This window comes from Poeciliopsis prolifica, unplaced genomic scaffold (assembly GCF_027474105.1).
Source record: "Poeciliopsis prolifica strain line A6 unplaced genomic scaffold, Auburn_PproV2 SCAFFOLD051, whole genome shotgun sequence".
In the NCBI taxonomy this organism is placed as follows: Eukaryota; Metazoa; Chordata; class Actinopteri; order Cyprinodontiformes; family Poeciliidae; genus Poeciliopsis; species Poeciliopsis prolifica.
This window is the reverse complement of record NW_026562426.1, coordinates 3,329,952-3,354,896: the sequence shown is the minus strand read 5'-3', so window position 1 is coordinate 3,354,896 and position 24,945 is coordinate 3,329,952. Positions and strand designations below refer to the sequence as shown.

The following is a 24,945-nucleotide window of genomic DNA, read 5'->3' as shown; positions in this document are numbered from 1 at the left end:
GCTGTGGTTAACGGTAGGTTAGGCGGTTAGATCATTAGTGGAGTTAAAGGGATTTTATTACCTTTTTCGAGTAGCCACTCATCAACTACCCGACCAAGTCGGTATGGGATTCTTTGTCTAGCAAGAGCCAGGCGCTCATTATCAAAGTTCCCTTTAAAAAATTTGGAGAAGACAAATTAGAAACAAAACGGTTACAGGCAAATCTGGAAGTTAAGAAAGTTAGAAGTTAGAAGGGCAACATTGCAAAAGGTTTAGCAGGTTATGAACTTTAAATCAGCTTTAGTTAGGACAGGAAGAACTTGATGTTGTTTTGGGCTGGTTTGTTCGGTTAGACAGGTTAACAACATTCTAGTTACCTTGAGTTTAAATTAGTTTTTTGTTGTTTTTTTTTATCTGATACCATGTTAAACAGATTTAAAAGTGATTTAGATGTAAAATGGTTACTTTTTTTTTTTTTAAAGAACTTATCATAGCTCTCAGCACATTAGAAAAATCATTAGCGGTGTCAAGATATGTTAAAGCCAGCAAAACCAGCAGTCAACACAAGTACAATAAGAAAGGATAAAGCAGAACAAAACATTTCAGTGTCAGCAGTAAAATATTGTTTCAAAAGGAGCATGACATAATCACACATTAAAAGAAAAACAAAACACATTTGGTGATTGTTCTCAAGGAAAGCGCCTTGAAGTTCCCATTGCGGATAAAGAGTTGTCAATTAGCCAAACGGCACCTCCCAAATCTGACGGGCGGTGCCGTTCGGACCTCTTGAATCACCCTTCTGTTTTTCACCTAAAGCAAAACGGATTAAGCAGATCTGTCAGAGCACCAGCAGTTCTCAGTGCTTCACTGCCCCCCAACTCTCCACCCCCATACCCCCAAACCCCCTCATGCATTCATGGAGAACTTCTCATTGGCACTTGGCAATTAGCAGCACTTCATCAGCGTGTCAAAGAAGTTTCATCACTGCTGAGGCAACTTATTATCCCTCACTTCACTTCAATCAACCTCTGGGTCACGCTGCGTTGCATCTCCAGCACCGTCAACAGAGACGGCGCTGAAATTAGGGGGGGGATGTAGGGGGCTGCTGGTGACCAGGCTGTGGTGTGTGTGGGGAGGGAGGGGGGCTTGATGATGTCTGATGTGATGGATTAATTAGGAGTTATTGTCCATGTCAAAAGGCAGTCTCAGAAGATTACAGGCTAAATAAAAACCCAACAGGGCTATGTTTAGACAACGCTTTTTGAAAATAGGACAACTCCCAATAAACAAAACATACACCTAACTTACTGCTTGTTTTAATAGGAAATCTGAGAAAGCAGAAGGATGGAGTGGTGCTGCTGAAATTATCTGCAGAGAGAGAGTGTGTATGTGTGTGCGTGTGGGGAACTCATCCTGCATCCTATCTGGAGCGTACTTTGATTTAGCGGCGCCACTGCCCCGTGCTGCTGCAGCAGAGATCTAAAATAGACCACCTCTCGGTTCTGCAGTACCTACTTCCTCTCCCCAGGGGTCTCCCTACCCACGCCTGCCTGCGTGCAAAACCGCCTCAGATAAGCAAAACAAAAGAAAAAAAGAAAAAGAAAAAAGATGTGTTTGCACATGTATGAGCCCATGTTGTATGTAAATTCTCTCGCCTGTTTGTGTGTGAGCAGGAGGGCTACATCAGAGGGCATAGTGAGAAGATGATGGAAAAAGAAAAGCAGAGGATGGGAGGAAAGGCTGAAAGGAGGGGAGGATGGAAGCGTGAGTTAGGGTCAGAGCAAATGAACAGAAAATGACTCATCATAACATAGATTAAATGAAAAAAAATCTAAATCTAAGGTTCGAAGAGAACCTAATCGGTGTTTCCTGAGCTTATCCTTCAGTTCATCCTTCAGCTCTCCTCTCTTTTAAACCAGCTGCACATTTTTGTTGCGACTCTTTCCGCTGTTTTGTTCTAAATTACAAGAAAAAAACCCACAGAGCAGCAATTACAGGTATGTTTTGACGCTGCACTTAAGATTAAGCGCGCTTCTGCTGTGCTTTTCTGGTAAGGCAGCGCGGCAATTACAGCCCTAACACAAGGCTGCTTCAGTAATGACACGGCCATTCTGCTGCAATCACTAAATTAGACAGAGAGAGAGAGACAGAGAGAGAGAAACAGAGAGAGAGAGAGAGAGAGAGAGAGAGAGAGAGAGAGAGAGAGTGTTGGGCAGAGGACCAGCATGGGGTGTGACTGGGTTGCCAAGGTTGCAGAGATAACGTAAAAAAAGAAACTGGCAGATGATTCCTTTGTGGATGGATGTTCTTCCTCCTAAATCAAACTGTAACCTCCAGGAACCAAACCTGCTGTATGCACAAGCCGTTTTATCCCCCTCTAGTGGCAGGGCTGAGACTCTACACTCAGAAATGTATATCTTCCTCATCTCTTCTTCTCCAGGACACTGTCTTTGGCGCGATTCAGGCATTCTTTCCCTAATCCGTTCCCCCACGTCTTACTCGCTTATTCCTCCCTTCTTGCCGGCTCTTTTCCTTCTTTTCCGGCTTGTCCCTACCTTGTTCTCAAACAATCCTTCATCCACGCTTCATTCTGTCCTTTCTTTCACCCTCCTGCCAAAATCCATTTCCGTCTCTCTCTGGCTAGTAACTTGCACGCCCCATTCTCTCCAACTTTCTCATCTTCCACTTTGCTTCGTCTCCGTTATTTCTTGTCTTCTTCCTTCCTCTTTCCACTGAGCCTGTTTTTTAGCAATTTCTCATTTTTGTTTTCGTCTTTTCTTTTTCCCCCCACAATTTGCTCGAACTCATGCACACTTAACTTCTGATTTGTAACCACGTATTCTTTCTTTCCCTGCAAGGTTTGTTACTGGGAGATTAAATATGGTACACTGTGGCGTGGCGCTTGCATGCTTTCTATCACTGTAGAGTGCAGCAGACAAAGAAAAAACTTTTGAGAATACAAAGTGAGTGTACCGAATGCGGATGTAAGTGTTTTTGTTTTTTTTCTGCCAAACTGCAGCATGCAGCAACATCCGGATCAAGAAGCAGAGATTGCCATGACAGGGATTCTATCTATAAACTCCACACACTGAAAGAAGTCTGAAAAAGAGGAAGCATTGAAGGGAGGGAAACCTGGAAAAGCAGGACTGAAAATCACAACATGTGATGAGAACGGCAACAAGGGTCTTCTGGTCCACAGGTGAATCTAAATTCTGCTGTGTGTTTTTATCCATTTGGATGTTCTGTCGTTCTGTTCATAGAAATCTGTTGTTCTGGGCAAACTGGCTGAAGGTCGCTCCGCATCAGAGTGGAGGAGACGGTGTGTAGCTGGCTGATTAAACAGCTGGGCCTCCATTCCCAGGACTCTTACCTTTGCTTGATATGAATCTCCACTATTAAATCTCACACTTGTTTTTTTTTTCTCCTAATTTACAAGGAAGGGGAAAATAAGCCAGTAGATTATAAATGCTCAGAAATGTAATTGTTTTAGCTTTCAGTGCCCATTAATTGATGCTGCCACAGTGACGTCTATAACCATTTGTCCTGTTAAAACATTAAATTTCAGCACATATTTTGAGGACTTGATGCACGACACCATAAAGTAGATTTGTTTTATCAAAAACTAAATGCAAGAAAAGTATTTGTATTATCAGGCCAACTCATGCCACACTTTTCAGATTTGTCTTTGTAATGCGCTACTTGGTTGGTCTATCAGAGTGGTTGGCACACATTTGCTCATCTACTCAATGCTAATAGCTCAGCTAAGTTTTTGCTTCGCGTCTGAGCGCTTTGGCTAACTTGGAGAAGGTTTAGCACGCGCAGCTTCTCTCAAATTAATTTCTAAAGTGCCAGTTGACTTGGTTGTTTTCTACACTTTCAGTTGAAAAAAGTTTGTGTTGAAATTTTGACCCTTCAGAATTCAAGCACTAGGACGTTTATTTTCACACTCTTATTTTGAAGTGGGTGAATAACTTTATTTCAAGCGAGAAACACACAAAAACAAGAAACAAACATAGATTAAATATCTAAGGGGAATTTTGAACATGCAAATTATAATGTCAAAGTTAAATTGGTGCTGGAGGATTGGAGTCTTCCAAGGGTAGATAAGATCTGAATTGAAGTTAGCACTTTAGCATAAGCTTATGCACTTTAGCATATTGTGCTGGTGTAGTGCTTTATCATTAGTGGAAAAAATATTTATAATGTTTATGATTAGACTGTTTATGCAGCATGACATGTACTCTCTTTTTTCCTCACAATAACTATTTCAAACAAGAAACATAAAGGAACAAACAGAACACGGCCAGTAGAGAACAAGCTATAAATACAATAAAATAGAACGTCAAAATTCATTTAGTGCTCAAAAGGTTGCAGTTTTTAAGAGCAAGAATAATTTGAATCGAAGTTAGGACCTTAGCATTAGCTTCTGCTAAGTACCATGTTGCTGTAGTGATTTTACTTGAATCTCCCCCCACCGCCTGTCCCCACTGTGGTTTGGACTATCCATCCAGAACCCTGTCTGTGTTTCCTTTGGCGCCTCATGTCTGCTGCCAGACGGTTTGTCCAGATAACGGCTATGATGGGACCAGTTCAGGGAAGGTGTCACATCTGCCGTGATACAGGGAGGGGCAGGTACACGCTGCCTGACTGGCACCGAGGGATGCGGGTGGGGAGTAACAGATGCTTCGGCACATGGGGAGTGTAAACTATCTGCTTCGATGCACGTCTGGGACGACTTGCCTTCGAGTGCGATGATAACCAAATCTTTTGCCTTCCATGTCATTGCACATGTGCACATTTGTGTGGTGGCATTTGACCGTGTGATGCTCCGAGAGCCCAGCTGGATATCATGTCAGCGGATATCATGCAGGCGGCCGGATGCCCTTGTACAGGACACCCACATTGGAAATCTATTCACGAGAACGGAGATTACACTGGAGACGGTTGGCGCGCGGCCACGTCGCTCTGCCAGCCTTCGACTGAAACCTCCCCCTGTAATGTTAGTCTGAGTCTGCCAGATACTCCACTGAAATAATTACACAAAGAATTCATCAGGATTTTAAAGTTTCTCCACGTTTCCCAAGCTGAGTTTGGAGTTTGTGAAATGAGGGAAGAGACCCTCCTCACCCACTCATTTATTTACATCAAACCCCCTGCACTCACTTCTGCCTGTGTTTTAATCACATGGCTGTCGCCGCTTTAACTGTTCCTCGTCTCCCGTCTGTGCAGCACTTATCGGTCCAACGGCTCGTTTTCATTTCTTCCCTCCACCACCTTTTATCTCAGCCGCAGATTGATTTAATGCAAGAGCTGCTCCCAGAGTCAGCCGAGGGATCCCCTTACCCTCCTCCCCATCCACCCGCCTTTAAAAAAAAAGAGAAAAAAACTTGTAGAAATCAAAGTTGTCACTTCTCTAATTACCCAGAGCAATCTTTTTCCTCTGCCGATCTGCACTACTTAACTCTCTCTCTCCTCTTCATTACTTTCTTGACTATTTCTCTGCTCTCTCCTTCTCTCCTTCTCTCTCTCCCCATTATCCCATAGCCACAGGCCAATAATTTGAGATACCTTCCAACTGTGCAGGATCCAATCAGATGGAGTCGCAGAGCACCAGAGGCCCAATAAGAACCAACAGAATGTCACCAGTGACGAGCGACTAAGCTGGCTGTCTTCAGTTCTCTCTCTCGCTTGCTCTTTTTGGCTCTACTCTTTTTTTTTCTGTATGTGCAAAACATAATGAAAACCCTAAACTAGAAAATTACATCAAGTGTCAGCCGTTCCTCAGCTCGCGTCGCCACATCCCTAGAGCTCAGGCGCTTGTCACACAACCCATACAGTAGCTGTCAAGCTGAAAATATTGGGGTGAAAACTTCTTTGAGACTTCAACCCAATCTCACGATAATTAGGTCTCATCGCAAGTCCCGATTTATATCCGCTACGACCAGGCACACGTTTCCCTGCTCGGATCCAACAGAGGAAACCGCAGCAGAGCATCGTGTCCGAAAGAACTCCGTAAGCTTAAAAAAAAAACCCAAACAAACACAAATGGCTGCTCGTCTGTAGAATCCTCACAGTGAAGAGGGGCTTCCTGCCAGCCCTGACAGGAGATTCACCCCTCTACATGATCCATCATGTTCTGCCCAGTGAACCATTAAAGCTATGGAAGACTGCCTTCCCTGCATCTTGTTGGGAGGCCCAAACTGCTGAAGCGAAATCTAGTCCACATTCAGCTAAAGTCCCTCCTGCCTCCAGTCATTTGTCTGACTGTGGCGTCTTGCGCATAAGCGCGTCCCCCTCTCCTACCCTAATCCGTGTGCTCTTCCTTTGCTTTCAGCTACTCTTTCGACTACTTTCAGAGTGCTCTCATGTTGCTTTTGCCAACAGGCAGAGGGGAGGCTGATCTTCTTGGCTGCTTCAATCTCCTTCTCCTCAAAGTGTCTTTATCTTCCCTGTTTGCTCACGCGCTGCTCAGCTCGGCTCTGCGTCTCTACCTCGATGGAGCTCGCAACGACAAAGATGGATGCCGAGGAGACAGTGGAGGCATATGAGTAATAATAAAGAGAGGAAGGATGAAGTGAGGAGCAGAGCGGAGCGCGGTGTTGACCCCTTTTTCTTACACCATTTATCTGAGATGTAAGAACATCTTAGCGGCTCAGCTGGAAGAGCTGGGGCTGACCTCGCCGCTACAAAGACTTTCTGCTCCTCTGTGAATCCACCAATCTCGTCTTTCTAGTTTCCTGTCTCAAACATCCAACTTTCATTTTAAAAGAGCCCTTTAAATGTCTTACAGAGGGGGGAGAACTGCAATTTGCTAGTTATTCCATCTTTTCCTGTGCCATCTTGTTCTGCCTACGAGGACGATGATGACTTCTAGATGTACCCTCGAAAAGTCTTTGGTTTTGAGTTTTGCAATTTCTGGTGAGGTAAGAAAAATCAAAAGCAACCACATTTACCATGGTTTAAAATGTCTGAGATTAAATAGAGGCATGCTTAAGGTTTAGCTTGGTGTGTTCCTCATCGTTCGGGCGAAGGTGGACACCGTGCTGAGATTCAAAAGACAGTCATCCCTTTTACACACAGCTGGTTTTCAGTGAACCCAGAACATTTTTGCTCTGATCTTACACTTGTAAGAAATGAGTTAGTCACAATAAATGTACAAGACAGCCAGTGCTTGGTTTGGGAAAAACTCACAAGTGAAGGATGCTTTGCAAAGAGAGGAACTTCTAGAAACATACATGTTCAATAACTTCCTTAAAAAAGTTGTCTTTTTTTAAGGTACTCTGAAGAGTCTGATACATTTTCATGCCAGGTACAATGTGGAACAGACCAAATCTGTTCAAAATAATTTGTCCTCAGCAGTATAAAAGAAGGGATCCATTGTGTTTTTATCAACAGCTCAGGCTGAATGAGGTGGTGCGATGATGTCGTGATATTTTCTTGGTGCCCCTTTGCCATTTAATACCTATTCACCAAGTTTCAAAGTCTACCAAAGTGTTGACCATATCTATACCTTCATGAACAGTAGGCCTATCTTTTAGTGGATAGTCAAAGCAGGATAATGCACCATTGGTGTTGAGATGACTTCAATGGCCTTAAAAGTCCAATACAACTGTAGGGGATGTGGAGACTTTCAGGATTTTGCAAAGTCAGCAAATATGCAGTGACTGTCTGATTGCTACTACGCCAATGTTGACCAAAAACCTCTGGGTAATATTTAATACATCTTACTGACAGATGTAGGAAGTGAGGAGTTGAATTCAGGTGAGAAACATTTTGGGAGAAACTTACTTCCAGCAGTTTTACTTTTTGCTCACAGTTGAATGAAACTGTTTTGAAGTAACTCTACTTTTACTTATGTGCAATTTCTGGCTATCATCTTGAATCATTCAACTGATTTACAAAACAAACCTCATTCTGCTACTCTTTACTTTTAGTCTGTTCCCCATGCTGTTCCAGCTGGAGGGCAAGTAACTACACAAACCCATTTAATGAATTAGAATATCATTAAAAATTCCCTTTATTTCAGTAACTCCATCAACCAAGTGAATGACATTATAAAAGATAATTAGACAACGACTGACATCTTAACACCTTTATTTCTTTACTTGTCTTTTCTTTCTCTGCCAGCAGATAATAAAATTAGAATATTACATTGAACCAATCATACAACAAAGATCACAGAAATATGATCTTTGTCAAATGTTTAATACCTGCATTGAAGTTATTATTTTTAAAATGTACTTTTACTCTGACAAACGATTCTCATCAGGGCATGTATTCTAACGTTTTGAGTATAAGTGACTTATAATGTTATTTTAAAGTACTTTTCACTGTTCTAGCAAACAGATTACTTTCTGTAAGTAATGGTTTCACATAGTGGATGTTTGCGATTTGAAAATGTGTGTTTCTTTCAGTTGATTGAGTTAACTTGAGTAAATCTTTGATTTGTGTGTGTTTTTTTCTTTTTTGCTTTGTGTCTTTAATCTGACACATAAAATAAAGTCAGTCCCTTAGGGACAAGAAAAGGGATTCGCCCCGAGATTAGCAAGGCGTCATCAACAGTGTCCAGTAGTAGTTTGATTGAAAAAGCATTGAAAAAGCTAAAAAAAAGTTACAAATTCTTGTTTCTCAGGTTTTTCCGCTGTGTTCTTTTCTCCTCCAGTCTCCTTGGCCGTTTCCCTTTTACTACCTTCTTTTTCTTTGTGTAATGAAACCCTGAACACTGTGTCAAGCTGCGCCAAGTTGCCAGCTAATCGCTCTTGAAGGAATCACCTTGTTAGTGTAAAAATACTATTTTATGCCAGTCAGGCTGCATTATGTTTGACATTTTCATGTGTTTAGCAAAAAAAGATTGGAACAAATTGTGTGTTTCCGTGACAGGCTGCGACAAAGTGCCTAAAGATATAATTTAAGATGGCTTAAATTATAAGCCATCGTTTGTCATGTGCAGACAAACGTCTATCCGTCCAAACACTTATTTGTTTGCGTAAAGTAGAGGTTTCTTACAAGTGGTTTAATTTTATTTCATTTGATCTTTTTTTTAAATTTTCTATCAGTTGCTGAAATGCAGCAACACAATAAAGCCGTTCACGAGACGTTCAGAAAACTTGGACATCTCATGCTCAGTGGCTCTAAAAAGCAGCCTCATCTCCTGGGCAGCTGCATGTAGCAACACACGCCATATGTACCTATACATGTGACTCAATAGCAACAAATGAATGGAGAACTGCACATCGTACTTGACCACTGTGAAACATTTTCTCCCTTGGAGCTCTGCCTTTCTGCTGGTTTCTGGAGCAGCTTTTGAAAGGGCAGCCGGCTTCTTGTAAGAGGGGGATTATTGCTGCTGGCGGCCCCTCACTCACTAACGCTGACCTCTCCTCTGAGAGCCTGAGCGCGTGTTTGGCAGAGAGGAGCTCTGAAGATCTCAAGCGAAGGCACATTTTGTGACGGAAAGAGAGACAGACTGTGCGGTTCGTCGTGTGCTTCAATTAAGAATTAGCACTAAAACGCGGCAGGACATGCTGGTAAAAGCAGCTGGCGGAACAGTGGGGATGTGATGTGTTCAATGTTACTCGTCTCGCAAATGATTCAACATTCAGTGTACGGAAAAGCTCGCTTTACTTGTCTAAAACTGACACCTGCACCTAATCAGTACAAAAAAAATAAAATGGCGCAAAGTGGAATTCCAAAAATAAATTGGTTCATTGGAAAGACGACGACTTTGAAATATAAATCTTTTGAAAAAAAAAAAAAAAGTGGAAAGATGAGGTTTTTCACCAGTATTGAAATGTGGGTATTTCGCCAAACTACAAAATAAACTCTTTTTTTTTGTTGCATGCTGTTTATATATATTCATGCCATTATTTTTAGTGAACAAACTTTTTCATAAGTGATTTTAATTGTGTTTCTAATTTAACAGAAACAACCCAATAAGTTTCTTTTCCAACATTAGCAGAAGAAGGACAAAGTTTTGTGCAAATTTGCAATGGAAACACAGCTACTGTCATGTCTGAAAGTATAGGAATAAAGAGTTTTGTCTGAGCCAAAGAGGAAATTTGGTTAAACTTTGCCGTTTTTTGTTATTTTTTAAGGAAGAGTAAAATACAGTTAAGACAAAAAGCCTGCAAACTGTGTGACGTCTACGTTTTTATTCTAATGGCTGACAAAAACCATTACGTCATGTTCCATTGATCACGTTACATCAAATCTAAACGTGAAGAAAGCTAACTGAAATTTAGGTCTTTAATAAATTGAAATGAAGACTGAAAAGAAATGATCAAGATCTAGAATAATCTAGAATCTAGAAGGATGTACATGGCTAATTTAGATCTAAATGATCTGTACAGATGGATTGTGAGAGATTTGTCTCTGCATATTCAAACTTTAAAAAGCTGAGGAGAGTAGAAAAGTACTGACAGCAGGAGAATCAACAACTGTGCTGCTAATATTACTTTATTGGAAAAAAGAAAGTCTCTTTTTAACATAGGATCATTGTTTTGTATTCGCTGTATAAATATATACTCAAATGAAAGTTTAAGTTCATATTTTCTGCGCATTACTGCTACTACAATGAAATAATTTATTTGAAGGCCTTCTGCACATTATCAGCATTTGTACAAACTGAGTTATGGAAATTTTGTTGAATAATTTCAACAAATATCGACCATACGAGAAAAGAAAAGGGCCGAGGTAGTTTACAGTCACAAGATTATTCTCACCAATCCATCACATCCGATCAGAAACAAAGGCGAGCTACTTGCTAACGCATTTACCGAATTCAGCAATGTGAGTTCTCAGTGTTTATTAATTCAATGAGTGAAAGACATCGGTGTGAATAAGACTGGCAAAACACTGTCTTAAAAATGAAAGAGTTCATAAATATTTACGACTGTTGTCATGAAGTGCCATTCGGTAAGTAATGACGCTTTTAATGCAAAGTTGCATTAAAACCCGGATTAAATGTCAATTTAAAGTGTCAACTTACAGGAATAATAGTATTAGAAATAATGTTTTAATTTGTCATGTACTTTTCATTAACAAAAATCTCAAAGTGCTACCCAGACGTAGTTGCAGAGCACAATGTCAAAGCACAGCATTGAAAATCAATGATAAAATATGATTGCAACTTTGAATAAAAAGTGTCATTATTTACCAAAAGACTCCTTCATATTTCATGCCAGCATTACACCTGTCGAGCTGTAACGCTACGTCAGCCTTATGCACACGCCTTCAAATAAAGTGCTACCAAAACGTTTGCTACTCTGTGGTTTGGCTGCCTGACCGGCGCATCACTCAAACATTGTGACAGCAGAAGTGAGGTCAGTGTGTGAACCAACTTTAGCTGTCCGACAAAAATAGAATCCAGCACAGAAACAACAGAAAAAAAAGACTGAAGCGGTCTGACAGTGAACATTGACTCAGCTGCTATGTTGTTGGAAAATGTGGATCTGAAAATAATCGCCTTCTTTGATCCAACAGAAAGAACTATTCTTAAAGAATAAAAGAAAATTGTGTGTGAAATTGCACCATTATCGTGTTACACGGAAGCGGTGCCAATGCCGGCCTGTTTATTCGCGGCCGGTTCGCTGCTGTCGGGGTGACGCCGGGCTGCTTTCATCCAGCCGAGGCCATTTTTGGGAATACGAGAGGTGGGGATGCGCCACTAACTGTTGCCGCGGCAGCCAACGGGGACACCTGACATATGGAGTTAGCTTCCCCGGCTCCTCCTCTCCCCTCCGTCCGACACGTTTCGTCTGCTCTCCGTCCGTCATGTGCATGCATGCATGTACACACACCAACAACCGAACAACACAACAAAAACAGGATACATAGCCAACATGCTGTGCGACTCGGACACATGCACTGTCACACGTAGGATCAGACGCGGACCAGACCCAGACCCCTCAGGATGGCAAACATCACTTCGTGGGACATCAGACGACGTGTTGCGTTGCCATGGAATGCTCCTGACCCGTGACGGCCATGTTAGCTGTCAACATCTTGTCTCTCCACATCACCCGCTTACGAATGCAGACCTCAGAGGGAGCCTTTTGAGGAAAACTACACAACCGGCCCCGGATCCGACAAACATGAGGGAGCGAGGCTGTCTATTAGCATAAGTGTGTGTATGAAAATGATAACATACCACTGTCTTCTTTTGTCTCGTTTCTTTTAAGTGGACAAGCCTCGTCCTCTGCTTACCCTCTGGGACCATTTATTCTGCTCAAGCTGCGACAAGAAAAAAATATGCTCTTGTAACTTTCTGTATGTGCAAAACATTGTGGTAGGCCTCACAATGACGTGGTATCCCCAATGAGACTGCCTGATGCAGGGCATGACAGCCCCTCTAGGGAAGGAGATTAAACAGGAAGCTGCATGTCCTTGTTCTTTAAGGGATTAGACAAATTTGGAACCTGCTATGCCAAAACTGAACTCCTGGTTGAAGATACCTTTCATGACAACCTCTTGAATCGGGTTCTACTGAGACGGGGACGACATTCTAGTAACCCTGCATGCAGAAAACAAAACTGGCTCAGACTGTGGGTATTGACTACTGTTTTTCTCAATTAGAGAATTACAATCTGGATCATACCAATTTGTTTTCATGTCGCAAAGGTGTTTACAAAGCCTTTGTCACGAGTCTTGGATATGAATGTTTGAGACTTTCGCTTCGAAGTAAGACAGAAAGTGGTTATTTCTATGTCTTCTTTGTGTTGCCAGCTACAAAAAGACTTCTCTTAGGGCTAGTGGGTAACATTTGGGTTTAAAACCATAACATCACTGAGCTTTGGGTACTCACCCAGTAAGTATAGTGCAGCTGGCTTGCCTTCCAGTTGATTTTTCCAACTCATAAGTCAGAATTTACGAGTTCCGACTGCAAATGGAATCTAGTATATTTTAGTTTTTCATTTGTTGTAATAGGCGTTGATAAAACGAGGGGCAACTGGCCAGGGTCTCCACATAAAACTCTATGAGCCACATCCTGAGAGTTCCTACCCTCCTTCCTTCTTAGTTCTTTCTGTTTTATAAATAAAATAAAGCTATTGAGTAATTACAATATGTTGTAACAACTTATTAACGGTAATAACTCCAATAACGGTTGGAGACCGAAATGGTGACATACTCTTCAGCTAAACTGTATGAGATCGAAGGATGAATGTATGTTTGATCAAGTAGTGATGCTTGTGTAGTACTTTGTTCAAATAAAGTATCAAACTGTGGGCGAAGCAATCCTGATGTCAAGTGGAGGAAAACCATCCTTGTTTTGTCAGTAAGGATGCTTGGGTTTTTCTACTCTTTTCGTTTCATGTCCTTTCATTTCATTCTCTGGTAATTTGTTTACTTTGTACCTAATTTCCCCTAAGAGTGTCAAAGAACTAAAAGCCAAGAGCATTGACTATTTTCTATACAGTGCAAATAAGTTCATCGATCAATTAGGCCGGGCCCCTTGTGGGTTTCAGTGCATCTCAGACAAGAGTGTGAGATTACATGACTGGAGCAGAAGTCTTGGGAAGGTTTGCCAGTTGCTGGTTGTTTTGCCACACCACAGGTTGCATCCCTGACCTTTGAAGACTAGAACGGAGATTTTGGTAGGTGTTGCTCAGTTTAAATGTTTTGGTTGGTGCCATTAGTCGTGGTCTGAATTTTAGGATGTTTTCGCACCTGACAGTCCGAAAGACCGGATTGGTTGGAGACCAAAATTGTGATGTTTGTTACATTTTCAGCTGGTGTGTCAAATGAACCAAACCGTTTGAAGAACCGGTTTTCTTCCCTCACCAGTGGTGGCGCTGTGCTAAGAACCGCTGAAGGAAATGACATGATAAACCACTTCCTGGTATTGAAGAGCTTTCCATCCGCTTGGTGTTCACATTTGCATTCAAAGCGTGCCAGAGTTCACTTCAACCGAACCGAAACCTAAGTTTCAGAGTTCGATTGCGCATTCACACCTCCCCACATATGAACTGGACTTCCCGGGCAAACGAAATAGAGTTTAATTAAAACAGACTTAACAATCAATGCAACCTCAATCTTTTCCATCCCCCCCGACTTAAACAGTTTTACTTACTACTTAGTCGTAACTTGCAATAACTGGTAAAGACTGCTGAGCTCTAAGAAAAGTGTGTTGCAGATAAGCGGTTAGAAGTAAAATGTTGGGGTAATCTTAAGAGAGAAGCTTATTGAAATGGAAGTTTTGACATTGCCGACGGTGTCATCCTCTAATTTGCCTGAGGATTCGCTAACTCGGTGCTCACTCTTTGATGTGTCTTTGAACTACGAACAACAAAAAGAGATGTTAAGGTAGTGGAGGCTGCAGGAGAAGGTGCTGGCATCGGAATGTCTGCGAGGGCGAGCTGAATTAGATAAAGCTCTCGCTTTTTAAAAACTGAAGCAGGAATCTGGAAGAGTTGCGTTGACTTTACAAAGTGAGAAGTCAATGCTAATGAAAGAAGGCTAATTGTCAGAGTTAGTGTGATGTGACTCCTCTGATATTATGATCGGTTTACACATATTGCTTGAATTTAGAAGAAAAGGTTTGGTTCGTTTTCATTGTTTTCTGTGTTGCTCTTGTGAGTTATGGTTAGTCACTCTCCGGACACTTCCTACCCATGAAGGCAGACGAACTTAAATATAGTGCAGAAGGCTGTTTTGAAACCCACGAGCTACAATGTTTAATCTACTGAGTCAATCTTCAAACAAATCACAAAAGCACCAGTCATTTAAAAAAATTTGCAATTGTTTTACAACTTTCCTCTTATTATGAGACTGATGCATGTCATGCTCATTTGCTGTGTTGGAATTCATGCGGTTTGGCGATTTTGTTATGAAAAGACAAAGCAGAGGGTCAACATGGAGGACTCTGTTCTTATTTGAGGTTGAGGTTCACAAAACCTTTAAGATTGTAGGAACAAAATGACTTTTCTGTTTTTTTGCTTTAGAAACAACTCGGAATATTATGGGTTACTTGAACCCAATTGCAAAAACCCAGCGGTCAAGTTCACGTCTGCTGATCGGATAATGCACTAACAGTGGAGCTAATTTTACATATAGCGCTTCTGCTAACTTTGAAAACATTTTAATGATATTCGAACTTTGCTGCCCCTAAACCAATTCTCCTGAAAAGTGTTGAAAGCGCTAATTTACCTGGATGTTTTTAAAACTTTCAGCTGAATAAGATTTGACATCTTGGTTGAAGTTTTGGTTATTGTTTCTTTAAAACTCTTCAAGTTGCCACACATATGTATTCATGCTCTTATTTTGAAGTGGGCGAAGACTGTTTACGCAGCTGTTTCTTTTTCCTCTCCTCATGCTGGCCTGTTCCTCGCCATAAGAAGACAGTACAAGATGGTAGAAGACAAGATATGAACAGAGCATTACAAAACATGTAAATTATAACATCAAAATTAAGTGTGCCAGTCTTTGATGGGCAGACATAATTTAACCTGAAGCTAGTGCTCTAGCATTTGCTTCTGCTACGGTATTGGTGTAGCGCTTTAACGTTAGCAGAAGGAACATTTATGGTTAACACTGTAATAATCCTACAGCGAGGTGTTAAAATCTCTTCCTCTTCTACCCAAACAGTAAGTGTAACCTTTGCCCTGAATGCTGGCTTTCTCACCACACCTTTTTTTTGTGCACCTCATTTGTCAAAGTTTCCACCTCTGCCTCTCCCTCACTCATTCCTCCTCTCTTTTCTTTTTTACACCCTAGCCTCCTCTAAGACTTTGCTCCCTCAAAGTGAAACAAATCTGCTTTCACCAGGATGCCACTGAGCCAGAAAGTGGCTTTTAAACTGAAGTCTCCACCGAAAAACAAAAAAACAAAACAACAAATGGTTTGAGCGAATCTGGCTACTGTAGATGAATCCAAGTTCATCTGTTTTCCTCCTCATAACCTTCTCAAACTTCATCTAAGCTCCAAACCCCCACCGGGTGGGCGAACCCAGAACTCATCAGATAAACTAACAAACAAAAACAAAACAATGGCCGTCACATGTTGATCAGCGGTAGGAAAAGGAAAGAAGCGTTTGATGAGGACAACAACGTGGCGGCGGCGGTAGTGTGGAGGGCGGAAGGAGTGGAGGGGAGGGGTGTGAAAAAAAAAAGAAGAAAAAGAATACATTATGTTCCGTGCATTCATGTTTCTTGATGAAACAAAACCTCGATCCGGATGATGACATGGAAGTTGTCGGTGTTAACAGGCTGCTCTGCTGTTCTCCTTTAAGCGGCAGAGTGCTATCTTTGGAGCGCGTTTGGTGGTAAAAAGGGCTGCATTTCCATCATAATAACGAGTGAAAAGAGTGAACTGTCACAAGGCGCTTCCTCCTCTGGCTGTGATGCATGCCCCCTCAGTCTGGCCTCACTGTGCTGACGGATGAGCGGCAGAACGCGCTTCTCTCAGTGCCAAAGCTGAGCCCCCCGACCCCCCTTCTGTCCGCCCTCCACCCATTGCAGGATCACCGCTGTGGCGACGAATGTCACAGTCTTTTCGCTCCGCACCTCATGTCAACAAGAGGAAATATCACGGCCGCATTAGCAGCCTGTCTCCCCGTGTGTTCGAACAATGGCGTCACAAGGGAGGCACTTTTAGATGATGGAGATGAAAGGTGATATTGACAGGACTGAGAAAGGAGGAAGGGAGGCAGGATCCTCATTTCGTATTCAGGTTGCTTTAGTTTCAACATCATCATTAATGCAGGCTGAGAGTCCGGCTTACCCCCGGTGTTTACCCATATGCAAAACTCACGTTGGGAACAGAAGTAAGAGGCGCTTTCCTTTGAACAACCACATACAGCAGGAGGGAGGGAGACACACGTTGGAGAGAGAAATTCACTCTGAGCTTCTGAATCACCAGAAATAGGCTGGAAATTCAGGCAGAAATAGAAAAGCGTGATTATGCTTTAACGACTGGTGGGGGAATTAGCACACTGCCAGCAGTGACTCACAGGGTGTTTGGTCTCATTTAAATGTCATATGTTGAAATAACATTGAGCTTCTCTATCCGAAGAAGCCAAAGCAGGATTTGGAAACGTCACCTCACACTTTCATGGGATGAAAAGTTTCTCCTCCTTCAAATTTAAAATTTGTTATTTTTTTGCTTCCCTGCCTGGGATATTAGCATTCAGCTGACCTCCGTTCAAGTCCTGGCTCCACAGTGCCAGCGGCTACAATGGTAGACTAACTGCACAGAGCTGATGCTCTTAGATGGAAGATTACTCTCTCTGGAAGGCTGATTGGTTCTTCCTGCCTTTTGTACCAGAATCTGACTTAATAAGTTTGAATGAAATAGGCGTTCTCTGAGGGTCGCAAAAATAAAATAAAATAAACCCAATTCAAAACTACCATTCAATGAAACAAGGTAGAGGGGGTAATGGCTACTTTCTCTCTCCAATGTGTCCTCCCAAACTTATCAGAAAAGTTCATTACCCTGACGTTCTAGCTTACGTTAACCCCAGAGTGGGGGTCCGGGGCCTACCTGAGGGGAAACGTTCGATGACGGGCTGGTTGTCCACCTGCAGCGTGGCGTTGCCGCCACTGCGTGTGAATCGCACCACATGGTATTTGCCGTCGCTCACCATCACCGCGCTCTCCTCGATGGTGATGTCGTCTGTTCCCACGTTGAAGATCACGCCGACCTTTCCCCGTTCCTACAAACGGAGAGCAAAGACAACTTTTATTGGACGACACTCAAGACAATTCGGAATGTTGCTCTCGGTTGGTTAGTCCTAAACATAGGTCCCCCTCCTTCCTATTGGGTGACTTAAGCTCAGACAATGCGACGCGAGGTCCCCAGTTAGTCTCTTGCTGTATAATAGTTAGACGCCAACAGTCAGCCAATCGTGACCACTGGGTTAATCTTTTTGCATTCAACTGAAGTTCACTTGCAAAGTTAAAAATATTAAAACATAGCTCAATCTTCTGCTTCAAAACAAAATTCACAGAAAATTTTCACAAACGAAATTTACATAAAGAGCAATGAGCAGGGTACCAAACAAGACCCAAGACCCAAATTGAAAAACAGCTCACACCACTTACACATGCCATATTTGAACAACCCACACCCAAAAATTCTCTCTCTTAAACAATAATTGACATTCACTGGATAACAGGGTTTTAGGAGGAAAAAAACATGTTAGTTAGTAAAACTGAAGTGGATATAAAATATGGAAGGATAACTGACAGTAGCTACCATGCGTTGACAAAAGGCTGCATTTAAGTTATTCGTTGTAGCCAATTGACTTATTTATACAAGACAGATTTGCTTTTTTGTCGTCCAGGGTCAAAACTCAAAAGTAGGTTCCTGCAGCGAGTCAGAATGCCCTCATGTCTAGAAGATGGACGTTTCTGTGAGCATCAGATCTCACACACATCGGTCTGGTAAAAAGAGACAGTACTTATCGAGGACTCAGGCACCTTTAGTATTCATCTTCCGGTTAACTCCCCCCCACACACGCACTCCCACCTCCCCTTTCCCATTTATTAGTGTTGACAGCCGCCCACTGCTTTGAGTTTATTACAGTCAACCACCTACTCTACTCTTTCCTCCCACCATCTCTCTGCTCTGCCTGTCCTCGGTCCCAGGAAAGGTCAAAGTCATTTACAGGTTGCCAGAAAGCCACGGAACAAGCGGCGCGGGAGGGGTCAGCGGAGCGCACCGGAGACAAACACCGCAGCAGACACGCCGTCTGTCTGCCAGAGATTCCTCCGCAGCAGTCTCACCATGCTCAAACTCGCAAAACTCCCTGCCTGCAAACCCCCCCCCCCCCCCCCCCCCCCCCAAAAAAAAAAAAACAACAACAGAAAACCGCAGAACGGAGCCGCAGAACGGGGCCTGGTGGCTCTCTGCAGTGACGACTTCATTGATCCCATTATCATTTTATTTGTGCCGTTTCCCATACGTTGGGTATTTCAGAGGTGAATGTGTGACTTTTGCTTGCAGCCATGTTGTATTATTCATGGCTGATTAAGAGCTTTAAGAAAGACAATAAACCGCTGGAAGTTCATTAAGTAAAGAAGTGCAGAGGTTGTGCTGTATGTTAATGATTAGCAAAGTCATTAATGATTTTTACTTTTTTAAATGAACTGATTGTATTGCGGTGAACTTCTACATGGCTTTGCATGTTTTTAAGTTTGTGACTACATATGCTTTACATTAAAAATGCTTTATTAATGTAGTATATAGTTTTGACGCTGTTTTTAGCTTGAGAAACTGCAGATGAAAACAAGCCTTTATGTCAAACTCTGGAATATTATGTGATGTGCCGTTTGGAATAAATATTAAATATCCCTGTCACAATGAGCTATAAATGCATGACTTAGCACGATAAGTTAAAACAAGCTCAATTTGCATTTGCACAGTTTATTGTGTTTTCTTTTGTTTCTCTTTCTACCACAAACCGGATGTTAAAAGTCTTCAGTCTGGTTCATTGGTCTCATCCATCCTTTTTGTTCACACAGACTTTATGATTCATTTTATTTATCGTTTCTGTTGTTTTTATTTGTTCATTTTAGACATTTAGAATGTCTTCCATTTCCAGCCTTATACGTGTGTCAGACTGTTACCGTTGTGTTATTTCAAAATGTTCTCAAAACAACATCACCGTTTGTCGCAACAACTTCGTCGTCTGGCAAAATTAATTGCGACAGAAAACAGCTGAACTTGCGACTCAGCGGTGCTGATTGTGCGCACTGAGCATGCTCAGAAAGCAGGAGTCGTTGCTGATCGTGGGAGTGGACGTTGGAGCGGAACAGGAAACGAGTCCGGCTCCAGACTCCAACACCAGATATAGGCGAGCTTCCCTCGGCGGCGCTTGATGGACTTCCGCTCAGATGATCTCACCCTGAAAAAAGGCTCAAATGGCAAAGTGCTTCCACCTTCTTAGATGCCTAATGAATTGATTCGTGTTATGTAGTCGCCCTTACAGGCTCTCTGCTCACCATTATCCTGCACTAGCAAACCATCGCTGAGCGATTTCAAAAATAGACAAAAAGAATGACGACTCAATCATCGCTAAGATGATGGCGGTCATTCAGATGATCGTCCCCATCAGGTCCCACGCACAGGGAGACCGTAATCACAACACCTTTTCTGCTTCTGCTCGGAGAATTCATTCAATTTCACAGGGCAGAGCGGAAAGAATCTGTGCTGTTAAGATAGCAGATAGGACAGTTGAATTTTGGTGATATTTACACAGAGATTAGCATTTACGTTCCGCAACATTAGGGTTCTTCTCAGTGCTGAAGGAATTTATCGAGCCCATTACAACAGAAAGCCTCAGGGAACCAAAGTAAAAAAAAAAAAAAACAACAAAAAAATAAGATTTCTGTGATGCAGTAATGACATTTTAATGGCCATTTCCCTTAAGCGAACGTATCTCTAGACACAGGAGGAGGAGGGGAAAAGAAACACTGTTTGAATGACTGGGCGCCTGCAACTGTGAAAATGAAAGGAGAGCAGAGGGGGGAACCTAAAGTAAGACGCCGGCCGCGGTTTCAACACCAACACTTCTCGGCTGCCGCTTAGCGGCCCCTAATCTGCTGCGGCTGTCGGCCGCCGTCAGGAGCCCGGCTCTCACATGCCTCCGCTTTCATCCGGAGGCCGGCTCGTCTGCCGGCGCGCCTGGCAGCTCGCCTGGCGGCTCTTCCTGCGGGTCGGTCGGAGGTGGAGGTGGGGGCTTTTCACCGCAGACCGATCCACTTTCAATTACGTCCAATTTAAATCTCAAGGAAGACGGCGCCTCGCTTTGAGATGCCGAGCTTTGTTGAAACATTCAGACGTCTGCAGAGGCGAGGAGATGAGGGGAGAAAAAGAAGTCTTTAGGTTGGAAGGAGATTCAGCTTCAGCCAAAATCATTCTTGCTGAAAGGAAGGGATTTTTTTTCTTCTTTTTTATCTTGGGAGTAAAAACAGGAAATATCAAAATTACAGTACTTTACAAAGTACTCACATCCCTTTGATCTGGCTTTTTCACATTTTGTAAGAAAACACAACTGTAGAATGATTTATTGACATTCAAAAATAGCAACGGATAATGACGCATGGAGCTATTTTTCTAAAAAGTGAGGCCTACAAATAAAATTGTTGCGCAGGAAATTTTCCTCTGACGTCATACAGACAGTGGACTCCCACATATTTATTGTTCTGTATTCTCAGATTCTCCTATTTACCGGTGCAGATATTTCCACGGAACGTAAACTCAACATTTTTTTTCAACCGAAAATCTGCCTGGTTGCTGATTCGTTTGTGAAGGATATGTAAATTATTTGAAAGAAGCTTAAACACCATGACGATATGCTACTTGACATGCTATTGGCTACTGTTTATAAAGCAGACAATGGTGCTCATTTGTCTTGACACTGATTGGTTGTTTAACAGTATCAAAGCAAGCTACAAACCTAAATAATGCTAAAAGTTTGCAGCTGCAGTGGAATGGTTTGACCAGTGTTTTTCACACTGGGGCCACCAAGGGGCGATAGGCAACATTAGAAAACTTGAGTGAAGATAAGAAAAAAAGGTTTAAACTTAATACATTACTCAATCAAAGCTCTTCATCCATTTTTTTAAATTACAAAATCTAATCACTTGTTTTAATTGTTATGAAATATAAGTTGAAATAATTGATCGAAATGTTATTTGGCATGCTTGTCTTTCTGATCGGCTGCTAGTTATCAAGAGGCTTTGCTCCTCAAGCGAACATAGCTAAAATCAAAAGGTGTGAGGCAGGATATGAGCTACAAATATAATAATTATTGAATCTAGGGAATGAAAGTGAGAAAAATCATTTAAAATTGATGTTCCGTAGCATATTTTGTGGAATTGTTTGCAGGTTTGCAGACGCGGCCCCTGGTCAGAAGCTAATGCTGTTTGGGGGGCCCAGGGCATGGAAATGTTTGGGAACCTATGGTTCAGATCAAAGCATATTCTACCATATTTTAATGTTTTTATTATGATATTGTTGTTGAGTGACAGTGTGTCTGTCTGTAAGTGACTACTTTGTTACAAGTAGTCACTTCTGACCAAGAGATTCCTAATCTCAATTAGTTTTTTTTTATTATCCTGGTTAAATAAAGTATCATGATGTATTATAAAGACCAAGCCAAAGTCTGAAATTCAATCTAAGATAAGACTTGAAAACCAATATAAACAGACACTTTCTATCTTATCTATTTTTTAATAAGAATAAGCAAAAATGTCAGTGCCTAGATGAGTAAAGCTGGTAGACTTATGTCCCAAAAGACTTCATTAATTTCTTCCATGTCAGAAATATGTACTAATTTGTGCTGGTCTGTCAAACTGCAGCATGACAGCATCTTAAAAGACAGTCTGAACACTCTTTACATACTTTTCTTGAAAGCGTTATTTTTAATTGTTGCAAAAATATTTAAGATTTCAGTTTTGAGCGAAATTTTCTTCATCTTCAGAGCAGAATCCACCGTTCCTGCTGGCCTCCCATCAGATTTGCCCCCATTTTTAAATATTTTTTCCCCCCTCAAAGACAAACTAAATCAGCTCTGGAAATCCACGGCAGAGAGGAGAGCAGCACCGGCACATGGAGAGCGTTTCCGTCTGAAATATTTCAACATGACCTTGCAGCAAGCGAGAGTGCGTTGAGGAAAACGCAGCCGTCGAGAGGGGAATGAGAATGAGGCAGAGGCTGCAGTGGGCGTGCGTCGGTATGTGTGCGTGCATGTGTGCATCAGGGTTATCTGGCAAACCTCAGAGCGCTCTGGCTGATCATTGGGAACAGAAAAGGGAAAGCGCAGAGGGAGGAGGAGGAGCAGACAGAGACAGTGTGCGATACAAGGACAGAGGAAACCTTGATGGTCTTCTGGGGCCTTAAGGTGCTTTGAGATCAAAGCTGCTTTTGAACGCTTCAAGATTTCTTTGTTTCTCCTTCGCGCACACACACAGTTAGTCAATTAAGAATGGGGAAATAGAAAAAGAGGCCCCGTGAAGGCAGTTTTGAAGCTTTCCCTTCTTTGTTTCCTTCAACCGACAGCTCAATTAGACGGTGCTTCGTCTCTAGCGAACCCTAAAGGTTCCTCACCAACACAACCCTCCTAATCTGATGAACTAATGGGGTAAACAACCCTAACGCTAACCCTAATGAGAAAACATTGGGATTTAGCATTTCTGCTATGTCAACACGTCTCAAAAAACTACAAAAAAAAAAAAAGAAAGAAAGAGAGAATGAAGAAAAAGCGGCTTGACCAGTTCAGGAATTTGCTGATGTCGATAATTCGCTCTGACAGACTTCATATTAATAGTCCCGTGGGGTGGCGGAAAATGCAAACTATTCGTCAGCTTCTTTCCCCATTTCCCCCAATAATGATCTATCACAGCCCGGATCTGCTTGAGCCTAACTTGACGTGCCAGTGTAAGTATGCCTCCCTGCAATAATTTATGAGCTTATGATTCAGCCAGTGGGGCAGAATGAGCGCGATGTGTTTATCGCGCCCGATAAAGACATCTTAACCAAAAAAAAAAAAAAAAAGCAATCGCTTCTCCTACGGACCCGCATGCACACCTTCGACGGTTTACTGCGTCGTTACAGTAACTCTATATTTCATGTGGACTTACGGCAGAAGTGGCGCTTTCTAATTTGCTTAATGTTCAAATGCATGTTTAATTTGCAGTTAGGGATGAATATTTGGAGACTTGTTTTGAAGTTGTCCCACAGGCGCCTGGTACTGAGCCTGATAGACTATCAGAAGATATCTCTGCAACTCCCCTTTGAGGGTAATTCTGCCTCTGAATGGGTAATCAGCCTGTCAAAATGCACGCCTAATGCCTGCAAGTGGAGATCGGCTGTGGCATCTGCTACATGGAGAACAGTATAGCGGGGTGAATCTTCCACTCCGAAACTGCAGCGTTACATAAGGACAAGAAGGAGGTGGGGGAACAAAATACAGAAATGGTTGCATAACTTGTCGACTTCTCGCTGGCGAAATCAACCACTTTCTGTTCGCAGGACGTCTTTGGTGTGTTAGGTTGTGGCAGACATGGAGCGGGGGTACTGGAGTCAGGCGGCGGTTATCTAGATCGTCCAATTCATGTCTCTCATCAGTCACCTGAAGTGCTGCTACAGACGACGTAGCGGCTTTGGCCGAGGAGAACGAGGGAAACTGAAATTGTCACCTATCAGAGCGGTCACGGACGGCCTCACTCACCTCGCACACCTTTTCTCCACTGCTGCTCATTTGTATGTTTGCCGCGATCTTCGGCAGTCACCTTGAGTGAACACACACATACACACGCAGGCGCGCATCCATCTCTTCGTCTTAATAGCACTTTATCTCCCCACCGCTCCTTTTCTTCTCCCTAACTCCTCCTATCTTTTCAGGGATGGTGGTCATCTGTTCTTTCTCACCCTGACAACGAAGACTGGCCGCCCTAATGGCGAATCAGATCTCATTGAAAAATCAATGACTTAGACTAATGTGCTGTGTGTGTGTCTGAATCTGAATCTCCCATCAGAGTGTGACTCATGCTGGGCTTGCCTATTTGTCCTGGAGTACACGCGAGCTGGCGGCGAGCCCTGCTACTGCGGAGAGAGGCAACGTGTCGACTAAAGAAAGGAAGCGAGACTCATAAATCAGCCAAAACATCGTTGTCTATATGCCTGATTAGGAGGTCTTTGTCAGGTTCCAATCTCTGATTTGACAGAAAACAACTCATCCTGGGGCGATTCCATCCTGGGACTATCGACAGAGTTTGACATTCTGCAGGTTTGCCTTCTGTCACAATGCTGACTCACATGCTTGTGCACCAAGATGTCAACGCACTGGTGTACGCTGACGTCTTAGTGTACACCAAGGCCTTTTACACACCAAAACCGCAAGAGCAAACAGTGACTTTCAAAACTGCTGTATCCAAATGACAGTGAACCGACAAGACGCTGTTAAGCAAAACAAACCTGGTGCTACCTCTGCTCCATCTGTAGTGTAGTGACTCTTCTTTGACACAA

At 42.5% G+C, this 24,945-nt stretch overlaps 1 protein-coding gene across 8 annotated transcripts in view; it reads right to left on the bottom strand.

Annotated features, from left to right (window-relative positions):
- nrxn2b (neurexin 2b) overlaps positions 1-24,945 on the bottom strand; it is a 686,688-nt gene that overhangs the window by 46,317 nt on the left and 615,426 nt on the right. For 6 of the 8 annotated variants that reach the window (XM_055058558.1, XM_055058564.1, XM_055058560.1 and 3 more), the window contains 2 exons: positions 17,455-17,626; positions 62-151 (listed from right to left, as the gene is read on the bottom strand). In XM_055058558.1, coding sequence (XP_054914533.1) covers positions 62-151; positions 17,455-17,626 — 262 coding nt within the window. The remainder of the gene's footprint in view (positions 1-61; positions 152-17,454; positions 17,627-24,945) is intronic. The other 2 variants (XM_055058563.1, XM_055058566.1) reach the window with 1 other exon arrangement.